Source organism: Sturnira hondurensis, unplaced genomic scaffold (genome assembly GCF_014824575.4).
Source record: "Sturnira hondurensis isolate 20B ecotype Veracruz unplaced genomic scaffold, ASM1482457v3 Scaffold0009719, whole genome shotgun sequence".
In the NCBI taxonomy this organism is placed as follows: Eukaryota; Metazoa; Chordata; class Mammalia; order Chiroptera; family Phyllostomidae; genus Sturnira; species Sturnira hondurensis.
Window position 1 is genome coordinate 13020285 of NW_028082350.1, and position 27774 is coordinate 13048058.

The following is a 27774-nucleotide window of genomic DNA, read 5'->3' on the forward strand; positions in this document are numbered from 1 at the left end:
CCACCTGAGGATTAGGTTGTCCTCACCGAGGGTCACCACGGTGGCTTCTGTGGCTTGGAGAGACATGAGTTTGGCCAGGGCTTCTGAGGTTTTGCTCTAAGAAACAACCAGAACATAAAATAAGAGCTACTGTAAATTGACGCCTGCAGGAAACGCCGCCCCCAACATAGCACACCGCAGGGCACGTCCCTAAGCTGTGCCACTCTGCCCGTGTCTGCACGCAGTCAGGTTCTCGCCACGCTGCGTGCGCCAATGCCACGTGGTTCAGTGAACTACACTTCAGACCGAAAGGAGAAAAAAACAATACCAATCTACCCACCGAGAGATTATTTCAGGTCCAATCCCATTTCTTCCAGGCCAGAGCCCCCCCGTTCACAGACAAGGTAAAGAGCTGAGTGCCGTGCGGGCTGCTCCAAGTGGCATGGCCCGACAGTGGCAGTGTGCATGTCTGGGCAGAGAGGCCATACACGACGTAGGTACTAAGAGACGGCGTGACCTCTGACCCGAAATCCAGGGCGCTTGCCAAGACCAATGCACTTGAACAAAAGTTGAATAATTTACCAGATTAGCTGGGATTTCAGAAGTAGCGACCGACTTGCAGCTTAGAGATCGAGGCACCTAATTACAGGCAGGTCTCACATTTCCTTAAGTCTCTCTCCAGATTGTGTGTAATTAGTAAATCTAAACGGTGTTCGGATGAACTAAGATCTGCGGTGCTGCCCCAGCGGCGCTTTCCGCCCGAGGCTGCAGTTACCTTGGCCAAGTGTTCTAGCCACCGCCCCAGGGCAATGAACACGAAGAGCATGGGCGGCGTGTCAAAGAACGTCACGGGGCTCTGCTCGGCCTCCTCGGCCAGGGCCACCACCAGGATGACCAGCGAGTAGACATAGGCGACGCTGGTGCCCAGCACGACGAGCACGTCCATGTTGGCTGTCCTGTGTCTCAGGGACTTGTAGGCCTGAACGTAGAAGTACCACCCGCCGAGGCACTGAAAGGCAGAGGGCGGGCAGTGAGCAGGGACAAGCAGGGCCTGCTGTCCAGGGAGCAAACGGAGCTGGCGAATACCCCGGGAGCTGGCGAATACCCCGGGCTCACCCCCACTTTTGACGTTATTTTTTTCCTCTGTGATCAACGTTTTTGAGCTGTATTTCCTGACTCAGGCTACTGGTGGCCACAGGAACAGATAATCGAGGGCACGAGAGACCTTGAAAACTCTGAGTACACCAGCTACACATCCCTCAATAGGAGGATGGTGACAACGGTGACCCACATCACACCTCATTCATACGGTGGCCCTAACGAGAATGTGCGGGATCTACAAAGCCCTGGAGTGAGAGACGCCTGTGTCACTCGACTAAGTGGGAAAGCCAGTTACAAATCAGTGCATCTAAGGCGCCGTGGCCGCTTTATGTGAACCTGTAGACACACGTACATTCCCATGTAAGCACCACCGATGCAGACGAAAGGCACACACCCAACGAGTGATGACAAGGTGACCCTGGGGAATGGCATCGGGCTGGAGGCGGGGTGCGAGCAGTCAAAGAGTACTTCCCTCTTTTCTATTTCCACTTCAGCAAGGCTCAGATTGTTTACAATCAATGTACATTACATTTCAAAGTAAAGAGAAAATACAGCCCTGGTTGGTGTGGCTCAGTGGATTGAGTGCCGGCCTGTGAACCGCAGGGTTGCTGGTTCGATTCCCAGTCAGGGCACGTGCCAGGGGCACAGAGAGCTCGGGGTGCACGAGAGGCAACTACACACTGATGTTTCTCTCCCTCTCTATCTCCTTCCCCTCTCTAAAAATAAGTAAATAAGATCTTTAAAAAAAAAAAAAGAAAATAGAGAACAAAACACAAATCTGGCCTACAAAGACTTGCCTCTAGATAGCTTAAACTTTTCATTATTAAATCAGGAGTTTTGTTTTATATTCCAAAATATACGGAGGCCACACTTCCCAACAGCTAGTTCCTTAATGCTACTTCCTTAATGCTGCCCCCGGACCAGAAGTCCCACGAGGCCTGTCTCTCTTACATTATGATTTCCTCAGGGCCACACCTTGGCCACTGCAGAAGTTAAAGAGAAGCATGGGCTCCACGGGCTACAACGGCCACTGCTAACAACAAAGGCAAGTTCGGGTAGACAACAAGCAGGCCGGAGGGACCGGGCAGCAGCCCCTACAGCACGGTGGCTGCTGTGCCAGGCAGACGTCAGCCACCTGTGACCAACAGGTCTTTCACATCCTCTGAGTTGGAGGTCACCGGCTGCAGGTCACAGGATGGAAAAAGGCCGCAGCTGGCCGGGGTGGGTGAGGAAAGAGGCAACAAAGCGCTGGCCACACTCGGGCACGTGGGGTGGAGGCGGGACCCCTTTCCTAGCCCGATACGCACCTGGACAAAGGTGCACAGGATAAAGAAGACGAGATTGAGGACGGACAGTCCCGGAACAATGTTGTGGTGCAGGGCTGTCGACGGGTGGGGCTCCCTGCTGGTCACCATCATGTAGACCATCAAGCCCATCACGGGGACGCCAAACAGCAGGCTGCACAGGAAAGAATTCCTCCACCTGGAAGCCACGGGCAACATGGTTACGTGCCGCCCACTGCTGGGGTTACGGTCGGGCCCCTCCTGAGGACTTGGCCTAAGACTTGCCTTTGTCACGAGGGTGGGACAGACCGCCGAGGGCCATAACGCAAGGCAGGCTCTCTCCCTGACACGGGCCACCTGCGGGAGCCTCTAAAGGTCTACACTTCTCGGCAAGGACATTCCTGAGATGTCCAGAACCAGCCCATGCCTGCCTACGGCTCATGTGTTACCTTCAACCTACAGGTGTGGTGATCTGTTTTCAAGACTCAATCTTATACAAGCTCCCCCCAAAAAAGAGATAAAAACAACCTTTTGTTAGTATTAACTTAGTTGTGTGCTTGCTCTTTAGACTGCACTTCTAATGGAGTCAGAAAGAATAGGGAAGCTGTCTCGTTGAATACCAGAGGTGGACAGGAGGGGGCAGGGGGTGGCCATCAGGTGACAGCTGTGGCCCCACACTGGCTTCAGCAGCCATGAAACGCCAACCAAGTAGCTGAGGAAAGACACACACCCTGGCCGTGGTCTGAAAACCACTGCCTGTGGGATTAGGGTCCGACGCCCTCCCACCCAGGTCCGAAGAACGAGCCCCTCACTAGTTTTCATCTGCTTCCCCTGCCTGTCCCTCCTACGCGGCCGGCACACCGACCACAGCACACCACCGAGGAGTCCCCAGAGCTGTCCTGCCCCTGTGCCCCTGGAAGACCCTTGCTTCCTCCCCACGCCCCCACTCCCTCAGCCCGGGACACACTTCCACTCATTCTCTGAGGACCAGATCAAGTGTCCTCTGCAGGTTGGCCTCCCGGACTGGCCCCCCAGCCCTCACCTGAGCCAGTGCCCCCCCTTCTGTCCGGCAGGGGCAGGGGCACTGCAGAAACAGGGACCCTCTCTCTCCGTCCCCTACCCCTGGCGCGGTGCCCGCACATTTACTGAACAACCATGTGAACATCTGAAATAACAAATGCACTCGGGCCTCCTACTTCCCAGGCCATTTTCCTTCCACTTGGCCATGATTCTTGCCCTTGGGTCCTAGTTCGAGAGCCCAGTCAATTAGATTCGTAAAATACTGTACAAGAAAAAAAATCCACACTCCTTCCTTCCAGCTTAAGGGCTGCCCCATCTGGTAGCCACCAGCCATAGGTGGCTGTTTAAATTAAAATCAAATAAAATGAAATGCAATTAAAAACTGAGTTCCTCAGTCACACGGGCTGCATTTCAAGCACTCATCAATCAGCTAGTGGCCACCCCACTGGGTGGCGTGGACACAGAGCATTTCCCTCACAGCAGCCCTTGCGGGCGGCACTGGAGGATTAACGTCACAAGGGTAAAGGCAGCCAATCTGAGTGGATGGCACCGTGGGGAGCCAGGGCAGCAGGGGCCCCAAAAGCACGGAATGAGGCAGAGTCAGACCCAGGGAGAGGGAGACAGGAGCGTCAGCGGACCTCTTCTGTTCTACCTACTGCTTTATTTCCACCTTGTGGTCCAGGTGATGGGCGCTGGGGCTCCTCTGGGCCAGCGAAGCACCGTAGCCGAGTCCCTGGTTGTGGAAGAGAGAGGGTGGGAAACAAGGGGGAGGGGCTCGGTTAAAGTGTGCATTGGTAGAAAGGGTGGTACCTCCTTTGAAATTAGAACGTTGACCTAAAACTGCCTCGGAGGAGTGCACTGGTTTCCCCCACAACTCCATTCAAACCCCTCGAGGAGGCTCAGCACCGTCTACGCCGAGAGGCTGCACAGTCTGCGAGGAGGTGGCTTCCAACCGCAATTCCTGCTCCTCCCGTCAACACAGGTGGCCGTTCCGGGAAGCAGCGGCAGTGTGCCCCAAAGCTGATCAGGGCTAAGTTGCAAGCTCAGAACATTAGAGTCAAGGACTCCCAGAAATAGCATGGTCCGCTGCTTTCACTGGGCATGCAGAGGCACAGCCTCATCAGAGAGGCTGAGCACCCTGCCCCGAGGCACAGCCTTATCAGGAGACCTAGAACCAGTGGGCCCCCCTCCAGCCCGCCCCGGCTTCCACTGGGACCAGACAGAGACCTCGCCTCTAGTTGGTCTGGAGGTGGTGCTGTTTTCAGGGACTCACTCAAGCTTTTCCTTCACTGCCTCTCTCCGTCGCCCTCTCTGCCTTACTTGATCTGATCCCTGTGCATATTCACCTCCTTTACCAGTATACACAGAAAAAGCTGCCAGCAAATGTCCTGTCAGCAAGCACAATATGAAGAGGGGCCTCAGAACTCTGGTGTTGGGATTTTATGCAAAAATTACAGTCACTCGGCGGGGGCCAGCACGGACATTGGGCATGGGAAGGGCACCGGGCCACACGCAGAGCACCCCTGACTCCGCCCACTACTCTGAGCAGTGGTCTGGCGGCTGAACCCCACCAAAGCCACAGCACAGACCTTCGGGGTGGGGCAGAAAGGCCATCGAGTGTGGCAAGGGAAGAGCTGGGTTTGAAAGCCAACCCGGCAGCATTTAGCTGGGCATCAGTGAGCAAAATACTCAACCCCACTTGGGATCTCTCCTCGCCTGATAAAGAAGCTGGCTATCTGCCTCTGAGTGTGAGGCACTGGCTAGCAGTGCACAGTGGTGGTGTTATTTGCACGCCAAAAAGCTCTGCTAGGCCATGCAACAGATGTCTCTGTCACACATGCAGTGTGCGCTTGCACCCACACACCATGAAGAGAACACTGAAGATTAAACCTGCTACAAGATGCTCCACTTCATAAGTCCACTCAGCTTCACTTACTCTTACTGTTAGTCAAGGCGAGTTAATCTTTTTTGGTTTTGACTGTCCTAGCCCATCCAGAACACCCACTCATGCTCTCCCACTCAAGATGTGGTATCACACAGACCTTAACAAGGAAACAGCACGTCTGTGGGCAAGCCAAGGGGGAACAGAGTGGAAGGAGCATGTGCAAGCTTCTCCAACTGATTCTCCAAGGAAGAAATGACCCAACTGTCCCGTTATAAAGCAGACCTAGCAAAGCAGCAACATGCAGTATAATTCAACAACATTTCTTTGCTCTGTAGACACCTGGTACAGACACGAATCATACCTAAAAAGTATAGTCAGGCAATTTGACCCCTGTACTGCACCAGGAGTTTGGGTGATACTTATGTCTCCCAGGAATACCTGAAGCTAAGACAATAACGTCTCTTTTCCCTAACGTTTTCTCACCCATCCACTGAATTTGCCCCTTGGAATATCTGTTATTCGCTTAACTTTAGGTTATTTTAAAACGACTCCCCTTCCTTCCACTGGAAAAGTCAAAGGATTTTAGGTGACTTTGTTTTAAAGGTGGGTACAATTTGTCAAATGACTGACTGACCTCAATAATTCTGACGATATCCCGCGGACCAATAATTTCAGGATTGAACTTCACTTGGGCCTTGCTGGTGGCGAGGGCCACGGAGGCGTGGGTGATGCCGTTGGTCCTGGTGAGTTTGGACTCTATGTTGTGAACGCAGGAAGCACAGGTCATGCCGGTGACCTGCAGCACAAGAGGAGAGAAACTCCACTGGCCCGGGACCCAGGAGCACATAGGCTGCCATAGCCTCTGACCCTGCCCGCCTTCCACAGCACCCCCTGAGACCCCTCATTCCACCTCCAAACCCTGAACCTTCCCCCAGGGGCTTCAAGCAGATAAGCAATGAGTCCCTGCCAACTCTGGTACACAAGACACAGCCACTCGACTAAGCAGACGGCAGGGACAGAGGCCTGACTTCAGCTCTCATAGTGATGAGTTCTCACAGCCACCCACACTCCATCTCAGTCGCCTCACCAGTAGCTCCAAAATTAACAATGCATGCACCTTTCCTGCCTCAAAAGGGTCAGGATGCACAGCTCTCCAGCCCCCCTAGGGTCTCGAAACACTCTCTGTGGTCCCCAGGGCTGCTGGCCTCCTCTCTGCGGCTGCTGCCCAGGCCCCACCACTACAGGGCTCTGCATACTCCAAGGGCAAGAGTGTCAACAGCTCCTTATGGACCGGAGGGAAGAATTTAGGAATTGAGTGATCGAGCTGATGGGATTTGAGGCAGTCTCAAAGCGTGGACAGGGTACTTCCAGGTGAAAGTAAGGAGAAAAACAGGAAAAGACAAGGGGCAGGGCGTGTCCAGGCAACCAGCAACAGCCAACCGTGGCAGGGCACAGGAAGTGCGTCCCACTGGCTGGGTGCCCACGAAGGTCCCTGGGCACCCGAATGGAGAGGGTGGCTAAGCCAGCACCTGATGGGCAGTCAGGAGGGTCATGAGCACCAGAACAAGACTAGAGCTGCCCTTGGAAGTCTGCACCAGTGACCCCAGCATCAAGTACTAGAAGAGAGGAGAGAGTCCAGTGTGGAACTAGGGGAAAGGAGAGGCGAGCTCACCTGCGATCGGAGTGCATGCGCCCTGGCAGGGGGCCCAAGAACAGGCTGGGCAGGGGCACGCGGCAGAACTTTACAAGGTCTCCTCCAACTATTTCAACGGTGCCTGTAAGCTCTCCTTTTACTTCTACGGTGATGACAGGTACCACTCTTTACACACTTGCAACATGCCGGGCACCATCCTGCTCACACCAACCCTGCAAAGCAGGCCTCGGTACCCCCAGCCCTGAGAGGTTTGGGAACTTGTCCACGGGCACACGCCAGGGAGCGGCAGAGCTGGGCTCTGGGTCTGCTCTCCCAAACTGCTGCAGAGAGCATCCTGAGGGGACCGTCACAGAGCAGGGGAGGGCGTGTCCCTGCAGCATGGGAGCCCGATGTCAAGCCCAGTGGGACCTGTGCCACTCTGTCACACCATGCTGTGTGTCCCTACTCAAGAAACAGGAGTGGGACATTCCATCCCTGTAAAATGGGGCGGCAAACCAGACAACCCACTCTTCCAAGTGTCCACAGTCAATGCTCCCCAGAATACAGTTAAATGCAGACATTAAGTGTCTGAAAACATGATAATACAACTCATTGATACTGCAACTTATTGATACTGCTTAATTAAAAAAGAGAACACAGCCCTGGCTGGTGCGGCTCAGTGGACTGAGCGCGGTGGCAGGGACTAGACACAGAAAGGAAGTAAAAGACCCTTCACCTAAGTAAAACAACATTCCTCTGACTTCTGTGTGTTTCTCCTACATCTGCTGCATTTACACAAAACGAGCTTTGTGTACGTAAGTGCTTGTAAACATAGCATATTCTAAATACTGGACATGCCTGCTGTCCGTTTTCAGCGATTCATTCACATGCAGCTGGTGACAAGGGACAGACAGGCCACCCTGCCCACACTGGGAGCAGCGACTACCCTTGGTGCTCACCGCAGACCGCGAGGCAATCCTGTCACCTTCCAGACATCCCCTGCCTCTGTACAAGCCCTCTCCATCTGTGCTGGCCAACGTATTGACTCACCACCTCCCCCCCCCCCCACCCTGAGACACTATGGACATTTCAGCTTCCCTCCACAAAGACTTTGTAGGGTGTGTTCATACCCCACTCCCTCGAACCGCCAACTCAGGACAGTCACCACTTCAACGAGGCTCATCTTCCTCCCATGCTCCTGCCATCTCCGCCTCCTTGAACCTGAACGTGCCCAGTGGGGTCCACCCCTGTGATCCTCTGACATAATGGACATTCCTTTGCAAAACGAACCAGCCCTTGTGGGCTTCACCACCAACAAGAACACCCAAAAGTGACAGCTTGAAGGACAGACAGAGCAGGGCCGCTGACAGGGCACAGCCCCAACCCAGCCCCTGGCCCCTGCCCGCCCCCCACCCCACCGGCCCTGGCCACAGCCCCAGGCCATCGGCACACTCACGAGGAGCTCAACGTCGCCGTCGGAGCCTCTGTAATCCTCCAGCACGGCCGCTTCGAAGCCCAAGTCCTCAATGAGCCCAGCTATCTCCAGTGGCTGGATGACCTCTGGGTTGTATTTGACCTCTGCCTTTCCAGCCATCAAGGCAACCAGCACGGAGAGAATACCTGAAACCACCAAGCTACAGCTGTGGCCCTCTCGTAAGGTCCCCAGGTGGTCAACATAACCCAGCAACAACCCCACATGTGCCCCACAGGTCTTCCAAACAGTGGCTCTCAAACTTGGCTACATATGAGGGTGGCTTGAGGCGCTAGCCCCTGACCCAGACCCGAGTCAGAAGGTCCAGTGAGTACCAGGTGTCTCTCTCTGAAGCTCTGCAGGTGAGTCTAATGTACAGCCAAGTGTGTAAACCACTGTTCTAGAACAACGCATCTCATGCTTTAGTGGGCACACGAACCCCCTGAGGACCTTACTGAACAGCAGACTGGTCCAGGGGTCTGGGGCGGTGCCTGAGGTTCTGCTGGTCAGCCCAGCTCCCAGGCACTGCTGGCCCGGGGACCCGCTTTGGGTCAGACTCTAGAAGACACGGGTGGGAGCATGGGCCTCAAAGCAAGGGACCCAGTCTGCAGCCAGCAACCACTACTATGTAACAGATACACAGGGCCCAGCAGAAGTTAACGCCTGCTTGAGTGTGGTCGGTAGGGTAATATGTGTGTAAGGATTTATAGGTTTAATTTGAACATGTCCCCTAAAATGCCATGTGGTGTGCTTGAGTGTGATATTGTTATGTTACAGAATTGCATGCTTATGATTTTGTAATAAAAGAGTTCGTAACCAAAAAGGGTCATTATCTGTGCCGGACCCTGTACAATACTTTTTCTTTAGTCGCTTTCAGATAAAGAAAAATAACTTTCAGCATGTTTTTCTGTCCTGTTTTCCATCTTTGATCACTTTCAGAAGTAAAAAAGAAATGCCACTGACGATCTGGCCAACACCATTTTGTTAGGTTGTGGGCGGGGGACGGGGGGCGGTGGGCACAGTTCATTCAAATGGATGAAAGCAATGATGTGCTTTGGGAAAATGCCATACGAGATGAAAACGAAGGCTTCAAGTCAGGGACAGAGCACGGGCACTGGGAGACTGGTTGGTCGATTTCCCGGGCGGCCACTCCGTGGGTGACGAAGGGGAGTCCCGGGACACCTCTACGTGAGCATGACCATCCTGAAGCTCCAGGAAGCAGAAGAGAGGCTGGAAAAAGTGTCATCCCACTCACTGGAGTGAGAAAAAAGTTCTCTAACTCTGGTGGCAGACGAGGGGCATGGTTAGAATATTTTCTGAACAAAACATCAAGACAGGATTTTTGTGGCCCTGTCAGGTTTAAGAGAATATTGAAAATGCGGTTTGAAACACAAGGCTTTGCCAATTCCACGCACCCTGCAGTTGACAGAGACAAGAAGAAACCGGAACTTCACAAAACGCAGGCTATTCGTGCACTTGATAGTGAGAGGCCGACAGGGTCGGGGGAGAAAGATACAGACACTACGAGGAGGTACAGACACTAACCAGGGAGACTGCCTCCCCACGGGACATGCTGTGAGCTCTACCCTGGCTTTCCCGCGGCTCGCTCGCTGGGAGACACATTTTATCTCAGGCAAACTACACACCCCTCAAAGAACAGATGCCAATGGCCCTGGACATCAGACCAACAGTGATCCTGTGACGTGAGGCGTGTGCTGCCGGGCCCCGGGGGCCCCTGATAAACGCAGTCCGTGGAGACAGGAAGGGACAGCGCGCAGTGCCGCACCCCCCGGGGAACGCGGTGCGGGCCTCTCACCAGGTTCCTTCTGCAGGTTCCTCTCTATGGTGGACACGCAGGACGCACAGGTCATGCCCGTGATCTGTAAGAAGCATTTCTGTGGAGCCACCGAGGCAGAGGCTTGTGGGGGGGACTCCCCCGAGAGGCCAGGGCTGTGCGCTGTGGGGGCCATCCCGGCGTGGAGAGCGACCTCCTGCTCGGACACGGGCGTGCCAGCCGCAGTCTGCGCTGGGGTGTCTGCCACCCTGAGCTCTCCAACGTGGCTGCCGGAGCAGACGCCTGGAATAGAGGGTCAGAAACCGTTCAGAGCAGAACAACAGACAGTCGGGGGTTTCTTCACCGCAGGAGGTGCAAGCCCGACAGTACGCGGCTGAAGGCGTTTCCAATCCCTGTCTCTCTCTCCCCACCACCAGCGACAGAGACGTATGCTCACAGACACGTGGCATGTGCGGACACTTCAAGCGCAGCCAGTTCTGGCCAGATGAATGCTCTAATTACATGAGGATAACACTGAGAACTCACCTGCCACTCTGCAAAGCACAAGCGTGACTTCCTTGAGTCCTAAAGTGGCTATGTGGTAAAAACTGCGATCATCCCCATTTTAAATAATTTCACCCAAACTCCTCAGGTCATAAGCAGTGAAGCTAGCTTTGAGCCCGGTCTGTCTAGCTCCAGAATCTGTCCCTTTAACCGCAGTCACCTTCTAGTCAGCAGAGGTTCGCTCTCTCCCCATGACAACCAGAATGTCCCCAAACAACTTTACTGAGTTGCGTGTCTTTTTCTCATTTTTTGCGGAAGTCTTGTACACATTCTGGACTTGACTCCTCTGTCAGTGGAGTGAACGGCACATTACCTGCTCCCGGTCTGCGGTTGGGTTCTCACTCTCACCTAACGAAGTCTCTTTTGATGAAAGAAGTCATTAATTTAACGAAGCCCAACTCGGCAATCACCTAAACAACATCCGTGGTCAGCACATTGTGCTATTTCAATATATCTGTCTATACCAACACTGTGAAAATATTCATGATGTTTTCTTCTCAAAGCTTTATTATTTTTAATGATTATTTTTTAATCCTCAACTAAGGATACGTTTACCGATCTTAGAAAAGGAGGGGGAAAGAGAGAGAAATATTGATTGGTTGCCTCCCGTATGCGCCCTGACCGGGGATCACACACACAACCCAGGCACGTGCCCTGACCGGGAATTGAACGCACAACTTTTTGGTGTATGAGATGATGCTCCAACCAGCTGAGCACCCGGCCAGAGCTAAAGGCTTTGTCATTTTAATAAACTTCCCCATTCAGGCCTATGATCCACTTCGAATGAACTCCTGCGTGTGAGGTGGCAGGCATGGGCAGTCCCTTCCCACTGGGTACCCTACTGATCGGGCTGCACACACAGAGAGGAGCATCCTCCCCCCACTGAGTCCGAGGATGGGGGTGCAGGCGTTTGGGGGCCTCTATTCTGCCTTTCCCCTATGTGTACAGGGCGTAAGTAGTTTTCCCAAACAGATGAAGATACAGAATGTTTACAGCACTCCAGGAGGTCACAGTATTTTGGCGACACAAAATACCTATAAGAGGATGTAGAAAAGACGATCACGCCCTTTAATGATGAAACGCCACTGGCAAACCCGCAGCAGCAGATACAAGTCGCAATTAACCTATATTGACAACAGACTGCGATGTTCAAGTCTCCCTTCCGAAGAACTCTCACATCTCAGGGTGTTTTGCTCATTTTCTGAAATGCGCTAAAGCTACTTCTGCTCACTTTAAGAGTCCAGCTGATCGATACTTCCAGCCCGTTTGTGGAAGACCCCCCAGTCTGGCCTTCCAGGGTCTTGACCGTGTGGATACAGAGACCGGCACCTCACCCATGGACACGGGTCACCCTTCTGGACTTTATCATTGTTCAGAATGACTCCACGCCTGGAATCTCAAACTCACAAAATCTGTTCTAATGGCCACCTCTTAACACGCCACCGCCCGTACCCATCCCCCCTCCCGCATCTGTCCACCCCCCCGCCCCCACCATTTTCCCAGTCCATCACCTGTTTCCTGGATTCACCTGCCTTTCTACCCGAATAGTATGGTCAACAACTCCAATAATATTGGTGCTAATTAGAGAATCTGATACCTTTACAAACCTGTAATTTACAAACCGCTATTCTCCAACATTAAGGTAGGACTCAACTAAGTCTTGGGCTTTGGAAGATTGTGAAAGGAAGTTAAAATACATTAACAAAGACCCAAACAAGCTTATGCTACTGGGACCTTTATTAATCTGTGCTAACATTATGGTGGGCAATGTAAATGGATTAGGCTTTCTGGAAGTCTCCTTGGCAACATGTCTTATCAAAAACAATGCCCCTAACTACCTGGTACTTAGTAGAAGCAAAATAAATATTTGTGGCGGAATTAAGTAACGTTTATATCCTGTGACCCATCGTTTACACTTTCAGGTATTTAATAATGAAGTACCTGCACGAAGATTTTGCCTCAGCGATGCCCGTCAGTATCATTTACAATCACCAGCACACAAAGTGGATGGGAGCAGGGTTAGAGGGAGCTAAGTGAGGGCACCTCCACGTGTGAGTGCTATTTGGCCACAGAACGTGTGGTGCTGTGGACATAAGAACGGAATTTAAAAGGATGATTATGATAAATTGCAGAGAAAAAGAGATCACAAAGCCACGTATGCTACAAACCTACATATTTCTACATATAAATTATAGGTGCTGTGAGCTGAAGCAAACCACGTGGACTTTGGGAAAGGAGAGCTCCAGACAGGGGGGGCAGCGAGTAAGACCCCTGGGTGAGGACATGCCTGATCTGAGGAATCCGAAAGGGTCAGAAAGGGAGAGAGGGAGCTTGCGGCCACCGCAAGGTGAGACGTTACCAGACCAGATGGGGGGGTTTTGGAGCATCAGCAGAACCATATGTCTCTGTGAATGCTGTAGGCCGGGCGGGGAACACACTGCAAGGCTGAAAATCAGGAAGCAGAGCCTCTTCTGGGACCCTGGAGACAGCGGACGGTGGCACCTTATCTCCCGCCACTTCTACCCAAGCACCGTCCATGCCTGACTGTTCTCCGGCCACACCCGCAGCACGCCTGCCCGTGGGCCTGTGCTGTGTCCCCTCTGCCCATAGTGCTCGATGAAACTGCAGACATTCTGAGACCCCAGCCAGGCCATGCTCACACACCACCTCCACCAGCAAGTCTGTGGGAGCCCCACAATCGGACGCTGGGTTTCCTCCCAAACCGCGAGAGCACTTTACCTACAGTACCCGCTACTCATCTCTGCGACCTGAGACCCCCATGAGAACACAGATGGGAGGTGTTGGGCTGCCTCTGAACACGTCCTGGCAGCCAGCACTGAGCTGGGCCGGGAAGACCCTCACATGTGCAGTGCCGAGGGTGGCATCACACATGTAGAGCAGTGAGAGCACCGCGTGACACAGGACAGATGGCTTTTCCTCGCACCTCAGTAATACATCCATCCACCTGTCCATCCACTTAGTCGTTCATTCAAAAAAAATGGTTCCCATGAAAATCAGTGAACAGGTGCAGGGCTGCTTTCTACACAGAAACCGGGGGCTAACTGTATTTTTAGCTGTCAAACTGTAACCATGCAGAAACCTTCTTTTCTTTCATCTGGCCTCTTATTTTGATTTTTTTCCCTTTGACTGGAATTGTCCTCACCTAACACCCTGACTCACCCACCTCCCTCTCCCTTGCTTAATCACTGAGCCTTGGTGACGATAAGGTTCCGGTCTGCCCATTGGCGTCTTAGGACAGGTCCTGCTCTACTGACTATAGAGACAGTTTCCAGTCCAATGAAAGACAGAATGGTGGCCTCAGTTGTGTTTCAGCTTCCAACCCAGGAAAGCAGAAGAATCCGCAGAATGAATCCTCGCGAAGTTGGACAGATCACCTCCACGGCTGATGTCAAGACCAAGTGTAATGATCAACTAACTACTCGACCCTAGCACCCAGCAATCAGCAGAGACAACCCTGGCTTCCTTTGTCATCATGATTGACAATTTTTCTCCATACGATCCATCCCCTGGAAGCCATCAGAGAGCCAGGTCTTCAAGCATGAGCTACCTGTGACTCTGGGCAGGGCGCCATCTCCTTAATACATCCTTACTTTCTTGGCTGCGAACTCCTGCTCACGTCTTATTGGGCTCTGGTGTGCACGGGCAAACAGACCCCTTCGGTCTGGTAACAAAACGAGCTGACTGAGATTCAAAGTCTGGTACTTGCCTATCACTCTCAGACGCTTCCCTTCCCTCTCTCTGCTCCATCGCCAAGGGTTCTGTCTGCACAAACCACTTTTGCCAGGCGCCCTGGTCAACTGGTTTATGATTAAATTTGGCATGCAGGAGATAAAAAGTGGGAAATAAAGCCCTGGCCAGTGTGACTCAATGGGTTGGGCATCATCCACAAACCCAGAGGTCATGGGTTCGATTCCTGGCCATGGCACATGCCTGGGTTGTCAGTTCAGTCCCCAGTTGGGGCACGTATAAGAGGCAACCGATCGATGTTGCTCTCCCTCTCTTTCTCCCTCCCTTCCCCTATCTCTGGAATCAACAAAAGTAAAAACATTTTAAAAATGGTGGGAAATGATAGTAGAGAAGGCAGGAAAAATGAGTGTTACCCATCTGGCCATTGGGACTCCACCCCCAGGTCACAGCCTTTCCCTTCGTAGTGGCAGTGTCACCAGCTGTCATCAGGAGACTTTGTCCTGGGCTCTTGGAACGCCCCTTCCTCAGACTCTCCCTGGTGGGGGGTGGCTTCTGCTCCTATTAATCTCTTGGGTTGGGTTTCCTTCCCATTGTTTGGTTTTCAGCTCTTCAAATCTCTGTAAATACCGTATCTTGCTGTGTACAACGCACACTTTTTTGCCCAAATTTTTGAGGGAAAAGTAAGGATGTGCATTATACGTGGGTAGTACTAATCCTGTATCTACCTAAGTGTTTTTAATTCTTAATGCTTATGCATTAAAGTGTAACTCTAGAAGGCAATGACAATATCTGTACGCAAAATAATACCCTGGAATATGATCATCGGTTTTGTTCTATAATACAAATAAAAAACCGAGTTACAAAATTAAAACGAAGATTTTTTCCCTGAAAGTTTAGGCCAAAAACTTGGGTGCGTATTACATATGGGAGCGCATTATACACAGCAAAATACGGCAGTTCCCTGGGTTAAAGCCCTCCGCTGGGCGACCCTGTGTCCCACTGGTACCGACCCCTCACTTCCTTTCGCATCTCCTTCCCAGATTCCTACGCGTGCAGTGGGGGCTACGTCAAAGGAGAAACAACAAATCACGTGGTTTGAAGACTGTCTCACAGGACTTCCTATTCAATCCAGAAGGAACAATCGAATACAAATGATGCCTTTTTAACATTAAATGGCCATAAAGGGCAGTCACCAGCACACTTGCAGTTTATCTGAAACTAAGACAGACAGGTAAAATACAGAATGTCCAGCTAAAGTTGAATTTTTGATAAACAATGAACAGTGTTTTAAATATAAGTATCTGGAACATACTTATCATAAAAAATTATTTGTTATTATTTCCCGTTTGACTGCCACATCTTCTCAGCATGGGTTTCGTGGCTATGCTTAAGGGACAGACTAAAGCAGCCATGATCTGAGGAGGGTTGGCTTGTCCTCCCCGTTTGAAATGGCTGAACAGAGTGGAAGAAAATTTAAAAAGAAAAAAGAAAAAAATTATTTGTTATTATATGAAATTCAAAGATAGCTAGGAGTCCTACACTTTTATTTGGTAAATCTGATACCCTAAATACCTCTTAGGATGAACATTAACTCTCATAACTCTGGCCAAGAAAAATCAGTTTTTTCTTTTAGGTTTAATCAAATCTAATTAGTCTGGACTGTGTAGTTCAATGCAAATTTCTTTTTACTGCTAATAGCCTGAGTCCACTGTTGAAAGGTGTCAAACCTCAGGCAAATACAGCAGATGATGACTCTCCTTTGAGTGCAAGATCTCCTGCCCCATTGTTTTTCTCATTGATTTTTGTTTAAAAAACAGAAAGAAAGAAGAAACACCTCCCTCCGGAAACCTGGCACAAAGACGAAGAAGAGCCGTGTAAGGCCACCTGACCTACCCACTCCCTTTAAAAGGGGATGTGGTGGGGGGGGACGGGACAGGAAAGTGCCTGGAGTAGGCAAACTGCCCCAGGAGAAACATTTCATCTCCTGGTGTTTGGAAAGCAACGTGGGACATTGGGCGGTGCAGTCACCCTGACCGCGGCCCGCGGGCTCTGCCCACCAGCTCTCCCCAGTGCCAAGCCGGCCTCTCCCCTCCAGCTCGAAGCTCCAGCCAGAGGCTGGAGACACTGACCTAGTCCAGCCTGCATTTGCACTGACACGCGGGGCCTGTATCTTGGGATCAAAACAGTAAAAACATTACCACCCGCCCTGCCGTCCCTCACAAAATGTCCCATGCTCCTTCCTTATTTTCAGCCACTCTCAGCCACCCCTTCCTCTCGTCCACCCCTCCATCCCTCCGGGCCTCAGCCCCTGCAAGCCAGCACCTCCTCACCACCCCACAGGCAGGTGTTGAGCCCCTCCCAGCTAACCCCTAGCCTCGCCGACCCTCTGGCTTTATCTCCAGACAAGTGACCCTCTTCTTGGCCACTTGTCTGCAAGATCTTCTTCCTACAGGTGGCCCTCCCCGTACAGTGCCATCATGTTCCTCCCCCGCCCCTTCCCTTTTCACACTCTTCCTGGGTCTTCGGTCACCTCCGTTGGCTCCCACCACTCAAAGCTGCACTGCAGCCCCACTCACCCCAAAGCTCAGAACTTGTAAGCCCGGCCACGTTCCAGCATCTACCTCAGCCGGGGCTCACCCAGGCTCTCCCTCTCCTCCCTAGCCTACACCCCCATGCTTAATCTGACCCCAAGCTTGGTGGCTGTGACCCAAGTGTCCTCCAGATCCGTCCTTGCTCTGCACTCCCCACATAGCGTGCCTCACCCCACCCCGCATGCAGCCGCGCTGCCTCGTCCACACTGCTCCCGACGGGTCCGCTGCAGCACCCTCGGAGCTGTGCTCCCCTGCTCGACACCCACCGCTGACTCCCCTGGCCTCTGCGGGAAAGCCCCCATGCAGTGTGATGCACAGGCCCCCCGTAAGGTGGCCCAGGCACTGTCCCACCACTGAGTCCTCACTCAAGCTGTAACCAAAAGAAGTCCGGCTGCCTGCAGCTCTGAAAGCTGCATTTGCAGGTGCTGGCCACCTGGAAGATGGGGGCTCGGGTGTCAGAGCCCATCTCCCGGGAGGAGGGGAGACTCGAGTCCCAAAGCCCGTCTCCCCCTCTCAGAGGAGGCAGCGGCTTCTCTAAGGAGGGAGAGGGGAACGGCACACAGAGACCGGGAGGGGATGAGAAGTGCTCTGCGTGGGGACGAGCACAGTCCATCCTGGTAAGTCGATGACGATCTGGTTGTGGGTCAGGCCGGTTCACATTAAGCTTCACATTACCCTACATTTACGTCACCCTGGCTCCTTGGCTGAAGGTCAGCACGTGTCCCGGAGCTGGGATGCCTGAAGGCTGGAGTCTGCATCTTTTGAAGTCGGTTCCTAGGATTCCCACACGAACACGCTGCTTATCTACAAACTATGTATCAGTCCATCAGCACTCACAGAAACAACGTCAGAAGGACAGTGGGGTGGGTCAGAGTTCCCCACCGTCACCCAGCCCCTCTGTCCCCTCCGAGGCTTCCCCAGCCACACTGCCTCTACACAGCCTCTCGGGCCTTCAGACGCCTGCCTGGCACCTTCCCCACCCACCCGCCTCTGCCCTCTAGGGGAGCCCTTCTTGATCCCCGCAGCTTGGCTCATGTGCCCCACGCCCAGGCCTGCACAGGACCTGCCCCTCCAGGCCCTGCCCTGGGAACCCTCTACCGCATCCCAAGCTCCTGGGAGGCACCGCGGGGCCTGCAGTCCTGCCGTTTGGTAGAAAGGATGCTGCATCCCATGCTGGGCCCCCATGGGAGGAAAATGCAAGAAAATTGGTGGGTGAGGGGTCAGTGAGAGGAGTGGGGAGCAGGGATGGCCATGACCCCGGAAACCCTGTTGAGTGAGGTGGGTCAAGATATGCAGACACCTGGCTTTGTGGAGATGGTCACCACACCTGCCTTCTCACAGCCAACAACAGGGGGTGGGGTGGGGGGACGACAAAGGAAATCATCACTGAACCCTCCCCTAAATTCCCACTTTCAAAGGAATGGGCTGCGGGCGGAGAGTAAGGCCACATTATTTTTATAGTTTCTAGTTTACCAGAGAAATCTTCAGAGAAAGGGATGGTGAGTCCCGCGGTCAGAGAGGGGCCTGGTGTCCCTGCCGTAAAAAGAACAACCCACCCCCGAATCAGAGTTCTGCTCAGAACAGGAGACAAGGACCCAAGGGCCTCCGCGTGTGCGTCCCAGCTACGAGAGGCAAAATGTAAGCACAGGGGAAGGCTGCTTCCTCTGTGCTGGAGGCCAGCACACGGGGGCCAGCTGAGAACTCCGTCTCCATGGGGGAAAGTGAGTGCAGGCCCACGCGTCAGCTACGCACCAGAAACGACCGAGGCCTCGAAGCCCAGGTCTTCCACGGCGGCACGGAGTTCCTCGGGGCTCGTTACGGAGGGGTCATAGAGAATCGTGGCGGTCCCTTCTGCCAGAGACACGGATACGCGCTGCACCCCTTCCCTCTGGGAGAGCAGGCCCTCGATGGACTGGACACAGGATGCACAGCGCATGCCCGCGATGGTGAGCCCCAGGGTCTGGCCTGCGCCTGGTGCCTGGCTTCTCTGGGCAGGGGCGGGGGAGCCATCTGCAGAGGACCCGTCATCCGCCCCACTTCCTTCTGCTCCGTCAGCGAGGGAAACTTTAAAGTTCCCGGGAGGAAGCGCCTCGATGGCCTTCTGCAGGGCCTCTGGGGTGACACGGGAAGGGTGGAACTGGACCTGGGCAGTGCTGCCCTCCAGGGACACTCCAATGCGCTGAACCCCTGGGAGCTGGCCGATGTTCTCTTCGATGTTGCGGACACAGGCCCTACAGCGCATGCCGAGGACCCGCAGCTGCAGGGTGGCCACCGGGCTCCCTGGGGGCTCCGGGGCATGGGAGTTTCTGGTGTTCTGGTTAGAAAGGGGGGGTGCCTTCGGGCTGGTGCCCTGCAACCGCCCAATATCGATTCGCCCCAGGCTGACAGGTGCCACTTTGTTCTTGATGACAGCCTCAAATCCAAGGTCATTTACATGGTCCCTGAGGTCTTGGGGCCCAATAAGGTAAGGCTGGTAGGTGATGACGGCCTCCTGGCTGCTGAGAGACACCCTGACACGCACCACCCCTTGCAGCTTCCCGATCTTGCCTTCTATGGAGTTGACACAGGACTGGCAGGTCATGCCCTCCACCCGGAGCTTGACCACGGCCTCCAGGGCTGGCGAGGACCTGAGAGGCCAGGAGTCGGCCCTCCCTTCCACGATGCTGGCCCCGAAGCCCATGTCCCCAATGCAATGGCAAACCTGCGGCAGGCTTACAACTGACGGCACGTATTGCACAGTCGCACTGCTGTGTTCCAGGGAAACCTGAATGCCCACGACGCCTTTCAAACTGGCAAGCCTGCTCTCAACAGATGCCACACATGACGGGCCGGTCAGGCCCGAAAGGCTGATGGTGCCGGCGGCTGTCTGCAAAGGGCTGGCACCGTCCAGGCTGCCTTCGTAGCCAACGTTGTCAAAGGCGAAGCTCTGCTTCATGACCGGTTCGCAGGCGCGCGAGGGCCCAGACAGTTTCGCCAGAATCTGAAAGAAGAAGAAATGACTTACTTTATCCTCAATGCTAACGTTTTTCTAAAATATCCCAGCTTGTCTGACCCTGAGGAAATGGACAACCATGCCACCGGTGTCAAAACGCCCCATGAAGAGCACAAGAGCGTAAAACACAGAGAAAGAAAAGGGAGCGCGGTTCATTAAAAGCGAAAGGCAGAGGGCCTCTCACCACACGAAAACACTGTCACGGGGGTTAGGGGGCATTCCCACCTCACTGCGGTGCCGTGTTTGCCACGCACCTCGGCGCCCCTGACCCGATTCTCAGAGCTGGTGGGAGGGTCAGCTCCCTGGAAGGCACCTCGGCAATGCCTGTCAAAACTGCAGATTCACAGACGCTTTGGCCCAGCGGCTCTGCATTGAAAACTTTGGCGGGTAAACATACATGTGTTCATGTGCGAAAGGAAGCACACAACGAAGGACGAAAAACAACCTACGTGTCTGTGAGTAAGGGTGATTAAATTACCGCACAGCCACACGGTGGGATACTGCCCTGCTCTTAAAAAGAAGGCGGCGACTCTAAACACTGAAATGGGCTGATACCCAATACAGCGCTCGGTGACAAAACGCCAGGCACAGGATGTATAGTATTTCAGTTATCTGCGGGTGCACGACAAACCAAATTTAGTGGCTCGTAACGAGTGGGCACAGTTGTTCGGTTGGGACAGGGCTCCGTATGGAAAGCCCACTCTGTGCCACGCGGCATGTTCTGGCACGGATGGCTCAGGGTGAGAGGCTCCCCTTCTGTGCCAGCTCTCCTGTCCCAGGCCTGGCAGGCGAGGCTGGCTTCAGTCTGGAAGCTGCTGGCAAAGACCTCAGCCCTCTTGCATGGGGCCTTTCCAACGGCGGGTTGGGGACCTCGCGGCTGGTGGCCTGTGGGTTCTAACAAGGCATGTCCCAGAGTGCACGCCCAGAGGACAGGCCCCAAAGGGCAAGCACTCAGGGAGACGGACCCTGCATGACACTTCCTAGTTCGCAGTGGGTCAAAGCCAAGTCACATGGCCCGAGCTCAGTCAGTATGGGGGGGGGGGGGGATTACACAAGGACTTAAATACAGGGAGGTGTAGTTCATTGGGAAGACCACCAAAGTAAGTCTGCCGCAGAAGGCTGACATTATGTGTGGAAGAAAAAGGCATAGATGCCTGGATGACCTCTGGCGGAATGGGTAAGGGCGGGGGAGCAGGGCGGTGGGAGTTGGGGGCTGGAGGGAGCAGGTGCCTGGGGTCACGGGCGAGAAGGAAGAGTTACTTTTCGCTGTGCAACTTCCTGTGTGTTACGCATGTGCTACCAAGTTCTAATCATTACTTTAAAATTTAAAATAAATAACATGAGCATAAAGGAGGTACAGATCAGTGACCTGATTGTAATAGGTATTAACTAAATACATGTTTAACTGGAAAAGATGAGGGAGAAACCAAGAAAATATCCAAAGACATTCTCTTTAACATGGTGCCTTAATAAGCAAAAATTGCCTCCTTATAATGAGACCTAATCCTCTCTCACCCAGTCTGCTGGAAAAATAAATTTCTGCCCAACTTACTTCTCTTGGTCTTGGGTCTAGCTACAACTCACCAAACCCCAATCACAACACTGGCTCTTAATCCCTGGATTACTGATTCGATGTTCCTGCCAAAAGGGTGTACAGACGTGCTGGGAGCTATTTGTTTGTAGCAAACAATACCCAGAGGCCCCCTTCCCGACAGGCAGGTTTCTGACGACACGCAGTTACGGAGGACAAAGTTCCGCAAGAACGCCTGCAGGTTGTGGGCCATCTGCTGACAGTGGCTGGCTGTTGGATAGTTCGTGTGCACACACGTGGGGGGGGGGGGTGTGTGTGCCTTCCATTCCACTCTTCAGACAACTGTCGGTGGTAAAAGCTCTCACAGAATGAGTTCAAACAAACACACATGGATTTAAGGGTTCGCCACCCAGTCACAGGTATAGGAGAGTGGGCCCAGGACACAGACTCTATGCCCAGGGAAAACCTCAGGGAAGCCCTGGTGGTCCTCGATTCCCACTAAGTCATATATACTCCTTGAGGACAAACCTCTGGGACTTCTGCAGGCCCAANGGGTGTGCAGACGTGCTGGGAGCTATTTGTTTGTAGCAAACAATACCCAGAGGCCCCCTTCCCGACAGGCAGGTTTCTGACGACACGCAGTTATGGAGGACAAAGTTCCGCAAGAACGCCTGCAGGTTGTGGGCCATCTGCTGACAGTGGCTGGCTGTTGGATAGTTCGTGTGCACACACGTGGGGGCGGTGTGTGTGCCTTCCATTCCACTCTTCAGACAACCGTCGGTGGTAAAAGCTCTCACAGAATGAGTTCAAACAAACACACATGGATTTAAGGGTTCGCCACCCAGTCACAGGTATAGGAGAGTGGGCCCAGGACACAGACTCTATGCCCAGGGAAAACCTCGGGGAAGCCCTGGTGGTCCTCGATTCCCACTAAGTCATATATACTCCTTGAGGACAAACCTCTGGGACTTCTGCAGGCCCAATACGAGGGTGTGGAAGAGCTTTTGCCCACTTTAGAATTTTTAACCAACTATTATTATAATAGGCGCTAGGATTAGAAGGGACTGGAAACACAAGAGGAGGGAGGGATTCTAGAGGAAAACCCCAGATGAATTTCTATTCTTTGCTGTACTCCAGACGCCCAGATCACATGGAATTTGCTGAGAGTGCCAGGGTTTAACAAACAAGACAGGTAAAGGAACAGAAGCTGTTGCTTCACCAACAGAGGGCAGGGAAAGGAGACTCACATCCAGGCAGGCCACCTGGTATGAAGAAACTGGGGGTGGCGTGGCAGGTCTGGATGAAAGTTTTCAAAGCCAGGCTGAAATTCTAAGGCCCAGAAATGGCAGGTGTTGCAGAAAAGAACTGGGGCCACAAGTCAGACAGCAATGCCACCACGCACACAGTGGAGACCCGGCCACTTCTGCCACCTCTCAGTCCCACCTGGCTCCCCTTAAATAGGACGCCACCTCCCCAGTGAGACTTCTTTCACTCTGAAGGGTGACACCCTCAACCACTTACAAGCCAAACACGTTGTGCCTGCTATTTTATGAGGAAGATATCCCACGTCCCCAACGGTTACCGTGATTCCATCAGCAGGTGTTCTTATCACCATTTTATTGCTGAAACAGACTCACAGACTTATCCAAGGCCATGCATCCATTTAAGCAATAGCTGGAATTTAAATTACACCTGCTCAAAGTCTAGCATGCTCTTTAAGAACAACAACAACTTTGGAGGTTATTTTATCTTTTTAGTCATGCTAATTACAGGAAGAGGCTACCATGCGGTAAAGCAAGAGAAAAGCCCAGAAAAGCAGCCCCACAGCAGCCCCGTCCAGAGTGAGTGCAGCAGCCCGGCCGCCTGTGACCTGACCAAGCCTGGCCTGCCTCCCTTGGGGTCTGCTGCCTCTGGCCATCTCTGGAACTTCAGAACACGCAGAGCAGAAACCCGCGCTCCCTCTGCCCTCTTCAGTACTCTGACTCCAACACACTCACGGCAGCCCCGTGAGCAGAGCAGGCAGGACACATGTCACCCCTGCATGTGTGCAGACTCACAGGGGTACATACATGCAAGTAATAGTCCGTAAGTTTGAGGCTGTTTATGGGTGAGTGAGGACATTCTGATTTTTTACTCTCTTTCTATACAGGGTGGGGCAAAAGTAGGTTTATAATTGTTTGTATGGAAAATAATGATAATAATAATATACGAATAAGAAATAAGTTGTGTTTTCACGTACTCACAACTGTAAACCTACCTTTGCCCTACCCACCTGCATTTTCCAATTATTAAAATTTAAATTAAAAAAAAAATGCCCTGGCTAGTGTGGCTCAGTGGATTGAGCACTCGCCTCTGAACCAAGGGGTTGCTGGATCGATTCCCAGTCAGGGCACATGCCTGGCTGTGGGCCAGGTCCCTAGTTGGGGGATGCAAGAGGCAACCAACTGATATATGTCTCACACATCAATGTTTCTCTTCCTGCTTCTCCCTCCCTTCCCCTCTCTCTAAAAGTAAATAAATAAAATATTTACAAAAAATTAGTGTACCTATTCCCACACCCGCTCACAGCAATATTTATTATTCTACCACCCTGCTGAGCCTGCTAATGCATGGTGGGGCGGGGAGGTGCCTTCCCCAGGCTTCATGTTTTCACCAGCTATGCCCCTCCTGGCAGTCCAAAACATAGAAGAAACTTGCAGCTTGCTCAACACCATGATCTCGATCTAAACTGTACATGTAAGAAATGTAAAATAGAAGCACAGAAAACCACTAACCACAGCCAGGGCTGTGAAGTGTTTTATTACTCATAGGGGCTACCTGCACCTCTGTGAGCCGCGCTCCTGAAAGCCCTGTTCACAATAAGCCAGCCACTCTCCCATTCACAGATATTTTCAAAACTCTGTCTCAGCTGGGATATTACACACTACTTCCAACACCCCAATAGCCCAGCAAGGGGCGTGTCCTCAGGGAGGTCCAGGATTAAATCCGATGTCTGGCAAATTACCTAACCTCTCCATCTCAGTTTACGGTCTGAGAAAAGGGAACGGTGATTTAAAGAGGGTGATGATGAAATGAAGTGACATGAGCAAGGTCCCTTCCACATACCAAGTGCTAAGTAAGCTGGCTCTCAAATAGACCCGCAGTTGGATCCTAACAGACTTTGAGTCGACCCATTGTTAACCGTGAACATACTCAACTGTCACTGGCGACCAGTTTTATGTTCGTCATTGTAAACCAGCCACCACAAAGCCCCCACTCCCAGGGTAATCTAAATGCTTTCTAAAAATAATCCTAAATTTGAAAGTGGAGTTATAAATAAAACTGATGATAGAGATGTGTATGTGCATAACTGTCCACAAACTAGTAAGTTAAAAATACTACGTATGACTAAAAATACATGTATGTACACACACACAAATTCACATATAAACGCACATATTCATAAGTATAAAGGGAAAATAGCTGGGGCACTGGGTTGCTTTTATTTCTTTATACTTTTCTGTATCTCTCATGTCTCACCTTAAATTTATTTTGCATAATAAACATGCATTACTTTTATAATCAGAGCTTTAAAAAGACAGCCACAGCTGAGCTCAGACATTAACTGGCTGACACGGTTTGACCAGACACACAGATTCAAACATGGCTCCGCGGTGGGAATTCTAGTGAAAATCCTAATTCTGGCAGAAAACAATATCTTGTTTATACAGTACACAACAAAGTGTTTTCACAATCCTATCCTTCCACTTGACAACAAGGAACATGAAGCGTGAGGAGTCCCAGGGTCAGCGGCCGGGCCCTGAGCGGGGCCGTGGCCAGTGGGAGACCACAGTGGCCCCCAGTCCTGCAAGCTGAGTACTGACCGTCGAGAATCATCAGAGTTTCCCATTCAAATAACTGACATAGAAGTCTGGATGTTTTAAAGAAGTGCTCTCAAGCATTTTCCAAAGAAAATCTGCTATTTTGCTATCTTAGACACTGAGACAAAAATATGAAAGCTGACCGTGAGCGGCACAAATGCACATTTATACACCTCTTTCTACATAAATCCATTGCATAGCACAAATTCAAAATCTCTTTTCACAAAATCCCCTTTAGTCCTTTAGTTCTGGGGACTTTTTAAACAACTAACACTACAAAAAAAAAACAAAAGTAACCCCTAAGGGGGCACAGCACTTATGAAAGCTTCCCTAGGTATCTAACCACCCTTTCTCCCACTGGCACAAGGTGACGGAAGAGCCCCCCCAGGCCACCAGCCCCACCAGGAACTCTCGCTAAAACACACCATTTTCACAAGATGTTACACTGCCTTACTTTTGAACCCCACCAAACTTTAATTTGCTTAAGAGCAGCTTCATCTTGCAGCAACATTTTCAATATGTTTATTGAGTCAAAATATGGAGGTTAGTAAAAGCAGGTACCCTTTTTTTCAATAAAGGTAGAGGAGATACATTTATGTCTGATTTGCATTTTGGAAAACATTGGCTCTCCAAAGGCTTATAGAAATATCCTGAAACTACGAAGCAATAAAAACCCAAGATTCATCCACCATGGACTTCACCTCTGGAGACTTCACCCTGACTGCGGGCCTCAGTGGTGCATTCATCCTCTTACGCGCACGCCCCCTCCCCTGGCTGACCCGGACCCCACCCTCCAGTGGAAGAAACCTCCATCTGTGAACCACACACAACACCCCCCCCCACCCCCACCCGCCCCCAGCTTTCAGCCCTTCTGCAATGGCACTGACCTGAGTCCCGTTCAAAACCTGCTGGGAAAATTCTCCCTCCTCTGCTGGAGAAGAGCCTTCCTCCAAGGACCCAGGTCTGGGGGCACCCCTGGCTGAGGAGCTCCTCCTGAAGGACCACCGCTGGCGGACAGAGAGCAGCACCGCCTGGGAGTCACGCAGAGTCGCCAGGAAGGACCATTTAGGGCTCCGGGGTAGCTCAGGCCCAGCCTTCTCCATCGCTGTGTCCGGGGTCACACCTTCACCAGACTACTTGGTCACCTTCCAAGGCAATGCTTCGAAAGTGTCCCCTAGCAAAGGGGAAGGCACCTTCTCCGCCCTGCGGGACCCTGCTGGGCTCCCGAGCCAGCCCCAGAAAGGCTGCCGATGTCTGCAGTCTGGCGGGCAGCGAGCCACGGAGTTGGGCAGGCCGCACACCTGTGTGTGTACCTGCTTGCTCGCTCATCACACTGCTTTCGGCACCGGGACTCTGCACACGGCCCACATGTGCCCACGCCCAGGGCTTCTGGGACACCTGGAGGCAGGGCCAGGAGACCAACGTTAGGCTTCCTTCTGGCCACGTGCCCATCCAAAACCCAGCCCAGAGGCAGGGGAGAAAGGCCGCTTTGGATTACCAAACTTCCAGCACCTTCTTGGAATACCTTCAGCCGCCTCCTCCGAAGCTCCAGGCCTGCCTGTGTGCAGAGCACTAGGGGAGAGAAGTATTTCCCAGGCAACGTGACTTGAATTTTCAAGGCATAAGAAAGCTCTGTGTCTCCCGCAGCTCTGTTTGCTCTCGGACCAGTGGCTTGACCTCGGTAAGAACTGAGTGCAGAAACTCACGGGGTGGCAAGGCTTTTCCGTGGCTTGTATGCGGCAGAACAGCCAGGCGCGGGCACGCCATTCAGGCTTCTCAGGTGCCCCTTGTTCCACAGGAGGATTAAGAGAGACACTGGACCGCGTGGTAAAGGGCTGGCCGCCGCCTCCTCCAGGGGCAGCACTGGCTCCTTTCCCACACCCACCCCCTCACAGACAAGGGGAAGGGACGGCCTCCTCCCCCGCACGGGGCACAGCTCCCCCAGCCACTAATCCTGGCAACACCTCCGGGAGCAAAGTCGCATGGAGCGCCTCACTGAGGACCGAATCGAGCTGGTTGGTGAGACAGCCACTCTGTGTCCTTCTGCATTACTTGCCCCCTGCCCCCTGGAACAAGGTGCTGCTGGGGGTGGGTCGTGATGGAGGACATTTGGAACACATCCCTTCTGCTCAAGGCTACTGGGGAGCCTGCCCACGAGACCCTTCCTCCTCGAGGACCCCTGACCAAGAGATGGGCTCTTCCCGATTCCCCTGCCCCCAGGCTCTCTGTGGGGACGTGGCCCCTCGCTGGCCCCACTCCTGAAACAAGCCACTCCAGATGGTCGGCGTCCCATCTTCCTTGTGCTCAGCCAAAAATCCACCTGCCTCCGCCTCCAAGAAATGCCACTCAAATCCGTGACCTAGAGGGAGGCTTGATGCCAAG

The 27774-nt window shown here is 52.7% G+C and overlaps 1 protein-coding gene and 1 non-coding gene across 3 annotated transcripts in view; one reads left to right on the forward strand and one right to left on the reverse strand.

The window, feature by feature from the left end:
- The window catches only part of ATP7B (ATPase copper transporting beta), a 52366-nt gene that overhangs the window by 14596 nt on the left and 9996 nt on the right, over window positions 1–27774 (reverse strand). The window contains exons 1-9 of one of the 2 annotated variants that reach the window (XM_037057585.1): window positions 26280–26762; window positions 18762–19989; window positions 10189–10449; window positions 8358–8521; window positions 5903–6064; window positions 4040–4116; window positions 2388–2562; window positions 755–988; window positions 5–96 (exon numbers count right to left, since the gene is read on the reverse strand). In XM_037057585.1, coding sequence (XP_036913480.1) covers window positions 5–96; window positions 755–988; window positions 2388–2562; window positions 4040–4116; window positions 5903–6064; window positions 8358–8521; window positions 10189–10449; window positions 18762–19989; window positions 26280–26495 — 2609 coding nt within the window. In that variant the 5' untranslated portion in view covers window positions 26496–26762. Of the gene's footprint in view, window positions 1–4; window positions 97–754; window positions 989–2387; window positions 2563–4039; window positions 4117–5902; window positions 6065–8357; window positions 8522–10188; window positions 10450–18761; window positions 19990–26279; window positions 26763–27774 lie in introns of those variants that run through there. The other variant, XM_037057586.1, reaches the window with a different exon arrangement.
- LOC118994893 (small nucleolar RNA SNORA29) lies at window positions 15757–15884 on the forward strand. Its single transcript, XR_005068157.1, has one exon. It is a non-coding gene; the product is annotated as a small nucleolar RNA SNORA29 (small nucleolar RNA).